Source organism: Brachyistius frenatus, unplaced genomic scaffold (genome assembly GCF_029030835.1).
Source record: "Brachyistius frenatus isolate BFR_SWC_R1_liver_20210118 unplaced genomic scaffold, ASM2903083v1 Contig_105, whole genome shotgun sequence".
NCBI lineage: Eukaryota > Metazoa > Chordata > Actinopteri > Embiotocidae > Brachyistius > Brachyistius frenatus.
In genome coordinates this window covers 1,197,457-1,209,723 of record NW_027210704.1, presented here as the reverse complement: position 1 = coordinate 1,209,723, position 12,267 = coordinate 1,197,457, and the positions used below count along the sequence as shown (strand labels likewise).

Sequence of the window (12,267 nt, the reverse complement as noted above, 5' to 3'; positions counted from 1 at the left end):
GATTTAAAGTGAATGACAGCACAGAAAAAGCCCTGGTTAAAGTTACCAGTCATCTCTTTATTTTTATATTATTATTATAATATGTATAGTCTCTATACTTGTCCTGTAAGATCTTCGTGTTGCATTTGACACCAGTGGTCGCTTTTTATTACAGAGACTGGAACATGTCGTTGGGATTCAAGCAACTGCCTTCAGTTCCTGAGGCAATATGATTAGGAAACTATGTAAATAACTGCCAACTGTATTCCTCCATGAACCAAGTCTAACTATAAAGTTATATTAGATGGCATTGCCTTGGCCTCCAGTACTACTGTGAGGAACCTTGGTGTTATTTTTGACCAGGATGTCCTTTAAATCACACGTGAAGCAGGTCTCTGGGACTGCCATCTTTCACCTGCACAATATTATCTCATTTAGGAAGATGCTACTCTTTTCTCAGTGATGCTGAAAACTAGTCTGTGTGGTTGGTCTTTTGAGGCTGGACTGTTGTAATTTCCAGGTAACTCTGTGAAAAGCCTTGCTCACAGCTTCAGTTTTACTGATTACAGTCTGGAAACTCTGTTCACATTAAGATTTGTTCAGACACTCTGAAGTTCAGGCCAACCAGCGATCGGTGTGTTTGGCCAAGTGTGATGATGTGTGGTAGAATTTTGGCGCATACGGTGGTCATTGCCGATTGGTTACAGGTTGCTCCAATAGTTTTTAAATTAACCCGAGCTGTATGCCTAGCAGGATGCAACGACTCAAAACGATTCCCCGACTCAGCACATTATGAAAAGCTTCTAACAGATCCAAAATGCTCCGGCAAGAGTGCTGATGGGATTTAGCAAAAGAAATCATATTTCTCCTTTATAAGCTTTTCTTTATTAGTTCTGTGTAAAATCAATAAAATAATTAAAATCCTTCTTCTTAAACACAAAGCACTAATTTTATGAGCTACATCATATCTTAAAGACTTCATAATACCATATTGTCCCATTAAAACACTTTGCTCTCAGGGTGCAGGCTTACTTGTGGCTCAGAGTTTCCAAATATTGAATGGGATGCAGAGCCTTTAGTTCTGCAGGCTCCTCTCATGTGAAACCAGCTCCCAGTTTTGGTTCCGGAGGCCGACGCCCTCTCTCCCTTAAGAGTAAGTTTAAGACTTTGATCAATATTATAATTAGAACCATTTCTCTGTTCCTCTCTGTCCTCTCTCTCTCTCCTTGTACCTTTCTGCAAATATTTCTGGCTCCAGCGCAGTCACTGGCCCCACCAACTTGCTCTGTGTTAACTGTTGTCGCTCATTGCTCACTATTATTATGATCATTACTTTAAAAACTGTTATTATTATAATCACTGAAACCATTAATTTGACAGTGGTCAAATTCAATTTAGTACCATCTCTTCTCTCTCTGCACTTCAGCACCACACCCAGAACAGGCGACACATATGCTCGAGAATATTTGAATAAGAAAAGTTGACAGCAACACAACCTAGAGGAATTTATTAAGCACACTCGTTCCTGAATGTGACAAATGATTACAGGTGATACAGACCAGTGGAATCATTCACCCCTGAATGCAAATCCCTGTGATTATTTCACAGCAGGAAGTGTGAAGCCGGTTAAACAGTTCTTAGCTCTTTTCTTTTTTGGTACTTGCAAATACACATGCACATACACAGACACACACACACATACACGCACGCACGCACACACGCACGCACGCACGCACACACACAAATAGCCTATGGATTCCAGCAGCCTGACATTGCTGTGATAAGCCAGGGGAGGCTGAAGGGATGAAGAGAAAACAAGGTGACAAAATGAGGTGGTGGGGCTCATAGATGATGTGTGTTTATATTCGGGCCAGAGGAGGCAGAGATGGAAAGAAAAGGAAAAGGTTTGTCTGGATCCAGCTGAAAGGTAGACCATGTCTGAAATGGAAGTCATCTGGAATAGAAAATATGTCTAAGAATAGAATTTAATTACTGAAGTTAACAACAGAATATTAAAAGAGAACGGAGAAAGCAGCATTCATGACAAAATTCTGTTGTAAAAACAAGACACTGGACTTCAAGATTTATAAGAATGAAAGGAGATTAGCTAAAAAGAATTTCTTACTTCCTTGTTTGTCTCCTAGTTGTGCGGCACACTGAGTTTACACCGAAACAATAAAAAAAAGCATTTCTAGACTAGGAAATAGAAACTTTTCATGCTCTAAAAACACAAAATATATCTGATGATTTAGATTCAGAACTGACTTTGTTTGGAGTTGGAGTTGTCCTATCACCTTTGACTGTCTCTTTTGATGAAGGCTGAGAATCGGTGGTGCAGTGAGACTGGAAACCTGTTGGAGCAGCTCTGGCTTCCTTTGTGTATTTTTGTGGAGGTTTTTGTGTCTTCTTTTGCTCTTTTTTTTCCCAGAGAAGGCGGCGCTGTTTCTGAATCATGTTTCTATCTGGTTTCTTCTTTGCAAGTTTTAACCTGCATTTGTGGATGCAGCGACAAACTGTGTTCACAGACAATGTTTTTCAAAAGTGTTCCCGAGCCGATGCAGTGATTTCCACTACAGAATTGTGTCTGTTTTTAATGTAGTGCTGCCTGAGGGCCCAAAGATCACCACCATCCATTATTGATTTTAATGGTATTATGAACCATAGATGAAGAAATTTTACATTGAGGAACATTATTTTTAATTGTTGCACTATTTTCCCACGTAGTCTTTCGAAGAGCGGGGAACCTCTCACCATCTTCATTGTTGAGAGACTCTGGCTCTCTGCGATGCTCTTTTTATATTCAGTCATGTTACTGACCTAATGAGTTGTGAGATGGTCGAACAGGTGTGTTTTTAGTGTTACAGAACGTTGCCAGTCTTTTGTTGACCCAGTCCCAACTTTTCTAGAATGTGTTGCTGGCATCAAATTCAAAATTAGCATATATATTTTTTTGTTTCCGGATTTAAAATGTTGACTTTCTTCTATTCTCAATTCAATATGGGTTTACATGATTTGCAAATACTGTAACTGCTTTCTGTTTTTATTTACGTTTGATTTAAACTTTTTTGGAAACGGGGATGTACTTATAACTGCAACAGGACGCCCATTTAGCCACAGCTATAGTGTCCACATCTAGGAACAACTCTTAGCAGTGTGCCACACAGGGATACTCTCTGTGGAGAGACCCCGTCCATTACTACTGCTGACATGAGGGTCTTCCAACATATGAATATAGAGTTTTATGGATCTTTCAGGGCATGCAGAGAGAACACAGAAAGGAAGTAATCATTTTCATTACTTACTTGATACAACTTTTAAACGGTTCATGAAAAGCTTTAAAGTACCCCTCTGAAACAGAACATTTTAAACAGTTTGGGCCTGTTTATTCGGAGTAAGGTGTTTATATTTTACTGTCTTAAAAAACACTTTTAATCTGAATTTTAGGCTCTCTGTAAATGTGTTTTTTCGTTGTCAGGAACTAAAACCAAAACATACGATAAATGATGTTAGCAATTGCACTTAAGCAAACTTTACCAAAATAACTCTGTAAAGTGTGATTATGTAATGTGTGGGTTATATGAGAAAGGAAGAGGAGATGTAAGAACAGCATGTAATCAAATGGCTGTAATGTGGTCATCTGTTTCTGCAATGAGTGTTTGCACTGCTGGCCCCTCATTACATGGATGTCAGGCTTGAACTTTATTAGCAACTGGTCACTGAGCTCGGTGTGTGTTAGCGTGTGAGTGTGTGTCAGTGTGTGTCAGTGTGTGTGTGTGTGTGTGTGTGTGTGTGTGTGTGTGTGTGTGTGTGTGTGTGTGTGTGTGTGTGTGTGTGTGTGTGTGTGTGTGTGTGTGTGTGTGTGTGTGTGTGTGTGTGTGTGTGTGAGAGAGAGAGAGTGAGTCTTTAATCTGATGTGTTATTGCTTCATGTCAGCTGGGACTCAGCTTGAGTTTCTTTATTTCTGTGTATCTCAACAAAAGGAAGCCTGATTCATTTTGTTTTGTAATCTCTACAGATTATACTCTTACAGTTGTGGTTACACGCTGTAAAAATATTTTTTGGGTTTGATTCAGTTTCTTTTTGAGTTAAATCTAAAAGAGCTTGTCAGTCTTTTAAACAGTTTTCAGTTATTCCCATTAGTGGCTCTCGGGTGTTTGATGAATGGGGGTTTCCTACTGACATTGTACAGTATGCAACTATGTACACATCCTGCGGATTAGCCCCCATGTTCCCACTCCACTTGATACTTGTTTCTACACTCAGATAACATTCCTGTGTTGAGTCATGTAAATGACTTAATTAGATCGTCTGGCTCGAGTGATGGCTGTGGATTTGGGATCAACATACTTCCAGGAAAGGCTTTCTATAATACTGCTCAAGTATCTAAGTGAGGCCAAAGAAGGGGAGAGAGAATGGAAGACAAGGAGAAAGGGTAGATGCATGTGGAAGCATTTGTTGTCATCACATAAGACAAATCAAATTTGAAATTTTTGAGTAATATTGCTACACTGCATATCCAACGAGTTAAATAAAACTCTATGCGTGGATAACAACAGGACATTGTTATTCATAAACGTAACTGTTAGCTTTCAGCAGTAATCTGACTTTCTTAAACATGTATGTAGAAGACATTCGAATAAACTGATGTACACCCCAACTCAAACATCTAAACACTGCCCTGAAACCTCTGCAGTTTTATGATATGTCCAGTGTTGGAAACATGAAGTCTGAAGTGCAGTTCTGTGCCTCATTAAAGAAGCCAGAGCGGTGGTGATGTTGTCGGGGTGTTGAATCTGTTAAAATGCATTCCTGTTGCCAAATAATGTTTCAAGGCTATTTTTGTTTTGCAAAAGAAATGAACAAACCATAACGTGTGGATTCGACATTCTTCAGTGCAGTTTCAGATGAGGCTACCTCGGTTGTTTGAATTAAAACGAACAAATTGTGTGTTTGTCCTCATGTTTTCAAAAAAAGAAACGTCCTTTCTGTATCGTATATAAAAGCTTGTGTCTGCTAGAGAACTCTGCACTCACCAAACATTACTGGCAGCAAATCGTTTTAAATGAGAGATTTGTTAAACTCAAATTGATCTGAAATATTTTTTCTAAATGATGTTCCTCTCTGTAACAGTTACACGGACTACTTGATAGTGACAGGTGGCGTGCCGTCAGTCTGGTGCAACTATTTTAAGAGTCTAATACAAGTAGAACAAATTTGTGAAACACACGAGCACCAGATGCCAAAACCATGACCGTCCACTTTAAATACTGTCAGATTCTTTCGCCTGTGAAGGTCAAACTGTGCCCAACACCCGGTCCAGGCTGTCTTGTGTCTTCAAGATTTATGGGCCATTTTACGGCCGGTGCTTCTCCAAAGGGCTAAGGTCACATGTGTCGTCTAATCAGCAAATGTAGAGAGGAGGATTAAGAAAGCTGATATGTGTGTTTGTGTTCTCTTTGGTCTTCACTGTAAGAGCCACATCAACTTGAATCATTCCTTGTTTTGCCTGTCTGTAGTTCTTCAACAGGACTAACTATTCAATGCAGAGGAAAATTGTTTTTGACGCCTACGTCAAGGAAAATTTGGAAGATAAAAATAACAAGATTTTATGTGACTCACAAATACTATATAAAGTTTTCACCAGTATGTATTATTAACAAATTACTCCCCCGGATTGTTTAAAGGTTAGAGGGCCCTTTTTGGCGCTGCCTGGACCGAGAGCTCAGGACATCTGAACCAGTTTTCTGCCAATGTCAGCAGCCAAGCCCTTAACAGTTATATATTTGAGCTGATCAGTCTTTCTTTATTAACAGACTATGTACAGCAAACCTTACAGCTGTTATTACAGCTTGCTGTAATTAAACCTAATAAATCTACTTGTAATCCAAATCACTTATGTGAAAAGTTTCACAGGAATGATTGGTCCTATGATCTTCAGTCAAGATTTAAAGTGTATCATAACACAGAAAAAGCAGTAGTGAAAGTCATAAATGACCTCAGACAATGGACTTGTCTCTATTCTTGCATTATTGGAACGACCCTCGGCTGGTTGGTGTTTTCAGATCAGATTGTTAATGTCAACAATGACTTGTTCAAATACAAGTTAATCAAGCTAGCGAAGGAGTTCCACAGGACTGATCATTTTCATGTTATACATGCTTCACATAGGCAATATCTTTTGGGTACACTGCATACATTTCTATTGCTATGCAGATGACACTCAGCTATATTTATCTATAAAGCCATACAAACAAATTAGTTAATCACATGTAAAGCTTTTCTTAAAGATATAAGGGCCTGGATAACGTGCAATTTTGGCCTCTTCTATTACTGTGAAGAACCTTATTTTGGACCAGGATATTTGATTGACATATAAATCAGTATATATAGGCCTTCTGCTACCAGCCCAATATTGTCAAAATTAAGAACATCCTGTTCAGGGCGATGATGAGTCACTTCTTGGCTGGATTATTGTAATTATTCATTATCAGGACGTCTCAATAACCCTCTGAAAAGCCTCTAGCTGATTCAAAATGCTCCACCAGGAGTGCTGATGAGATTTACCATCAAATATCATTTTCTACCAATATTAGCTTCTCCTCAATGGCTCCCTATAAAATCAAGAACCAAATTTAAAATCCCTCTCCTTACACACAAAGGGCAGCAAACGTGTTTGGTATTTGTGTGAACTCAGGCGCAAGTGCAACTTCAGGACAACGGTGAAGTAGGAAGGATAGATACGTAGAAGGTGTCTCACAGCCAACTTCAATCATGGCCAATCAAACCAGCTCCTCCTTAAGGCCACTTTGATGCAGCAGACTGTCAGTTTCTTATGAATGAAGAAGGAGCAGACTGACACCGACATCCAAGCTGTACGCTGGAGGACAGTGACAGACTTGTCTGGAGGTTCAGGCTCTAATCACCCAATTTATGGTACTTATGAGTCGGCCTGCACGGGGTGATCACGGCCTTTGGAAGTTGTAACTAATATGATAAATAACTCTTCCCCTGGTATCATGAGAACCGCTTCCCAGAGTAAGAAGTCGTTCAATGATATAAGACAAAAAAACAAAAACAAAACACCTTTATATTAAATGTCAAAGTGAAGATCACTCATCTAATATAGGGTGGATTTATAAGTTGATCAATAAGTACAACTGCTCCTCTTGCGCGCGAACAGAGCGCAGCGTCGTGACATGCACAGAGCAGGAGGAAGGTATCGTCCTAATGAGGAAGTGGAACAAGTTTGGTTGCTCGACCATCATCAGTTCCCGAGTTACAAACGTTTTTCTGAGTGCGAGTCCGTGCACGTGGCGATTGCTCGCCACCACTCCGACGTGCCGGATTTGCCTGCTGCTTCTCTCTATTCCCCAATTTTTTTGTCACAAACTTTGAACTGCCTGATTCACATACAATTCAACAGTAAAGTGTCAGTTTAATCTTTCATATTATGTGAATCTGGCAGAGGCGGAGGCACAAGTTCACCTCAAAATTGACATCAAAATTGCACTGCACTGCAAAAGTGTGGAAAAAATTTGGAAAAAAACCAACAATGCCCCGGGATCTGTGGTGCTGCATTGAGGAGGAAAGGAAAATAGGGCCCAAAGCCCGCAATGACCAAGATCCATACTTCATGGTACCCTATCATCCCAAAAGAACACTTCACTCTGAGAGTACAAGCTTGGGTGCAGGAGGCAGACACCATCTTTACTTTAGAGATTAGGCAAAAAAATTAATTGATAAAGTTTGGGCTTGTTGTTGAGACCAGATTTAGGGGAGGACTCAGCGGTTCGGGGTCACCTCAACCAGCACTACAGTTTATCAAAAAGGAACATTTTAAGCTCAATCTTAAAAGTAGAGAGGGTGTCTAAATGGTGTCAACACTACAACACTCCTTCTTCCTGCAGTCTATGAATAATGTCATTGGGAAAACAACCAGCAGTAATCGGCTTCAACAATGCCAGGCGGCTTCAGATGCTAAGAACCCACATCAGTAAAGTTTACAGCTTACTGTCAACCCCAAAAACAAAAGTGCTACAAGCATGTTCCTGATCTCACCTGACATGTGACACACACACACACACACACACACACACACACACACACACACACACACACACACACACACACACACACACACACACACACACACACACACACACACACACACACACACACGTTCACACACCCACGTCAACCAATCAGCTCATGTTGACAGCAGCAACACTGTCAGATTCAAAGAGTCTTTTTTAAGGCATAAGTAACCATGACGGTTGCCTCGGACACCACAACCTGGAGGGGCGCCAAAGAGGATGAAGAAATATTCTGCAGTTCATTTGAGGTGTCTGATTGACATTTTAAAGTCTCTCTCTCATTCATAACATTTAATGACTTTTGTTATGTCTCTTTGCTCATACTACTGTGTAAGAGTCAGATTACCAAAGTTCAATACATCATGCCATGCCCATATATCCTTGCAGAACAAGGCAATAAAATGACACACAAACACTCATGGCACATCCAAGAATAGAAATGATGGCAGGGATGGAGTAGGAAGTATGCAAGACTAGACTGTCATGACTGGTAGCCAGAGATGGGTGTTAGATCACATGTAGCGCTTCCCACATGTCTGAAATATACTTAAGGCTGGTTGTGGCAAGAAGCAGGAGTGTGTTCGAGACTTTTATCTGTAGTAGCAGTTGTAGTTTTATCTGAATTATCATGACTTCTTCTTCATCCTCTGAATGATACAAATCAAATTGGAAATCAAATGGAAAATATATTTGCAAATTGTTCAGATTTTTTTTGTTTGGGGGGGGGGGTATAGCTGGCTTATTTATTATACAGACAGCACAACAGTGCTGCAGTGTGAATGGGCAATACCAGAACTCAAATCTCAATTGAAAGCATATTTATTTCCACAAACATTTCACATTTAGCTTTAATTTTGTTTTCAATATCAATCACTGCTCATATGGTAAATGATCTGTACTTGTATAGCGCTTTATCACCTTTTGGTCTCAAAGCGCTTTTATATGGTTTTCCATTCACCCATGTTCACATCACTAATGAGACTGAGCTGCCATGCAAGGAGCACATTCACACACCGATTGTACACCATTGGGAGCAAGTAAGGGTTCAGTATCTTGCTCAGGGACACTTAGGCATGTGAACAGGGAGAGCTGGGGATCAAACCACCAACCTTCCGATTAGTGTGCAACCCACTCTACCGTCTGAGCCACAGCCTCCCATATAGATCTCCACGTGTTGATTTTTGTTTTGTTTTGTTGCCTAATTGCTTTTTTTGATGCACTTTGGTTTCAACCAAATAAATAAATAAAAATCTAATTTGCAAGCAAGTGTTTCACATGGGAAACAATACAAGTGAGAACATATTAAGGCTAAGAATTGTGATCAATATAACAGTAAAATATGAGATGAAAAAATACTTTCGGAACATTTGTTGGCCTGGCTGCACCGACCCTCGCTCTCAGCTTCAGTTTTCTTTGCTGTGAATACAATCTAGGAACTCGTCTCGTGCTAACGTTTGCACAGTCACTCTGAAAGTGGACCAATCAGCGACAAGTGTTGGTGGTTAACTATGTTTGTCCCACCCCTCCTTCACTGTGATTGGACGGTGGATGACAATGACGAGCGTGGCCATAACATTTTTCAACTCTCGCTGAAGCATACGTTGCAAACTCATTGACAAGTAACCAACATGACTTCACTGAGACATCCTGAGCAACTGAATAAACAGAGAAGAATTCGGAACATGTGGCGGGAGTTTCTGAGGACATATTAATGTTTCTTGTCTCCTGACATTTTAATGTATTGTAACTGTGGAGAATCCACATAATTATTCCCCATAGATTGATTGTGGTCTTTGCTTGGTACCAGGTAGGAGGCAGGACCCTGATACCACATCACCACAGCCTAGTCTCTCCCACAAGTGCAAGTGCAATAATTACAGCTTGACCAAATTCTTAAGAAGGATTTCACCTTAAAGTTCAAAGGTCACCTCATCTTCTTGTTAGGTTAAGCAAGCCCAGCAAAAACTAGTTTAAGTCTTAACGGCAGACAGCAGTCTTCCTTGGCAAACATTGCGAAAAAGGAAAAAATTTGTTAGTGGCATTGTTTCCCTTCACCTGGGACACATCGTATCTATCGAAGGAAAAGTCTGCATGCCATGGCCCAAAATTTGCATATTCAGGTACAATTACAGTGTGGACACAGTTGGGAACACATTTAAAGACAGGTGTAATGCAAATCAGATGTCATCAGCTCTCTAGCCTTCAGCCCAAACACATGAGTTGACGTTGTAGCAGGAGACACATCACAAGCTGAACCCCTGAACAAATCTGAAGCTGACTGCTGTTATTAGATCTGTGGTATATAGCAATATTTTGACAATAACTTAAATTAACCTCATAATCAGTTTTGCATGTAAATTGTCAACATTTGACCAAAGTCTGCGTCTTACAAAAGTTCAACAAGCCAACAAGCATAATTTAACACTGGGCTGAAATAAGAGGTGACATCAGCATTATAGCGTCTTTAAGTGATAAATGTTTCTAACTGCTGACAAAGTATTGAAGTGTGTGTGTGTCTATGTTTGTGTGTTGCACGCTGACAAGCAGGGGCTTATGGGATAAAGCTTTAATATTACAGCTGTTGACACCAAATAAAAAATGATTCCTCTCCAAACTAGAATTACCGCCTCACAGTTGTACGCCTCCGCCAGCCAGTCAAGTTGTAGTTTAAATCCATATCTATCCAGACTCATATATATAGTGAAGAATTGGAAGAAAATCTTTTTGTGTTCACAATTGGCCAATAAAGTTGATTCACAGTAGACAATGCTTAAAAAAAATATATGTTTCTGCAAATAACAACCGATAAACAACCAACAAAGTTCCAAGACGGACACCCAAGATTAGTGTCACCAGTTCAGTATCTGATCAAATGTGAAATATGGTCACAGTCTCCCCTTCTGTTCCCGAGTTATGGTGAATTATTATGATGTTACTATTATTATGATGAATAATGGACAGAAAAGTGTTTCTGCAGAATATTATGATGTCACAGTGAAGTTGACCTCACTTCATCACTTTATCTTATTGGACATTTGTGGAAAATGTTGTTCAAAATGACCATATGGATTCTTGAGTTATGGCAACAAACTTGTTGTGAGGTCACAGTGACCTTTGACTTCAGGTCACCAAAATCTATTTAATTCGTCCTTGTCTCCAAGTAAACATTTGTGCTAAATTTGAAGAAATTCCCTCTTCCCATTCTTGAGATATATCGCGGCCACAAGAATGGGACGGTTGGACGGATGAACAGAAACATAATGCGTCTGGCCACAGCTGTCACCGGCGCAGCAGCATGAAAACAGAACTACGGGCTACATAAGTAACACGCATAAAAAACTGCATGCAAGAGTGACACTGTGTCAGAGGTTGAATAGGGCGGTCTCACTGGTAATGACGTTACAGGCTAAAATGCTCAGTCAATTCTCAGTCATTTGTTAGCTTCCAAATAGTCTCCAAAATGCGACAGATTTAGTCCTCAAATTAAGAATAAACTCTACTCTTGCTGAATGGCTTTCTATTTCGTCACGTCATAGTATGAAGCAACATCCAATAGATAATCTCATTTTACTGACTTTACGCTCTTAAGCTGATCCAGGTCTGGACCCTCTCCCCTGACCCTGGTACTCACTGATGGGCCACCTTGGTGAGGTTGGTGCTCGTCGTCTTAGCTCCCCTCTTCTTGTCGGTCTTCTGCATCTTCAGACACTCTGGAAACCCGGATCACAATCCATAAAAGATCCAGTGATTACAGTTTGAAGTGAAGGATCAAAGACCCCGAGGCTGAAGAGTCAAACAGAGTCCTGAACATGACCTTAACAACGTCGCAGGGAGGGGACTAAACTGTGAATTTTGGTGTGCCGAACGCTCCTCTGTGTGCAGCCAGCAGTTTGAAGTGTGACCTTGCCCTCTCATTTACCCTCCCACTCTCTCTGGTATTTCCCATACACACACATACAACATTACACCCTTCCACTATCACACAGACACAACCAAGTGTAAGGAATTTGTGTTACCCCTTAAACTGTCAGAAATGCACACTGAAAGAAATATTTCACCCCCGAATGAAAAGCATCTACGGTGACAAGCGTTAAAATTTAATATCGTTGACAAACAAGCAAAAGCTGAGTCATATGTTTTAGCTTTCCATCTATAGTTTGATATATACAAGACATGTAGACAAGCGTTCTCCACA

General features: G+C 40.2%; 2 protein-coding genes across 3 annotated transcripts in view; both read right to left on the bottom strand.

Annotated features, from left to right (window-relative positions):
* Nucleotides 1-11,869, bottom strand: part of LOC138628786 (zinc finger protein 638-like) — a 34,549-nt gene extending 22,680 nt beyond the window's left edge. Inside the window, exon 1 of one of the 2 annotated variants that reach the window (XM_069712018.1) lies at nucleotides 11,704-11,869. In XM_069712018.1, the coding sequence (XP_069568119.1) occupies nucleotides 11,704-11,771 (68 nt within the window). In that variant the 5' untranslated portion in view covers nucleotides 11,772-11,869. The remainder of the gene's footprint in view (nucleotides 1-11,703) is intronic. The other variant, XM_069712017.1, reaches the window with a different exon arrangement.
* The window catches only part of naf1 (nuclear assembly factor 1 homolog (S. cerevisiae)), a 104,484-nt gene that overhangs the window by 66,133 nt on the left and 26,084 nt on the right, over nucleotides 1-12,267 (bottom strand). The gene's annotated exons all lie outside the window — the stretch shown is intronic.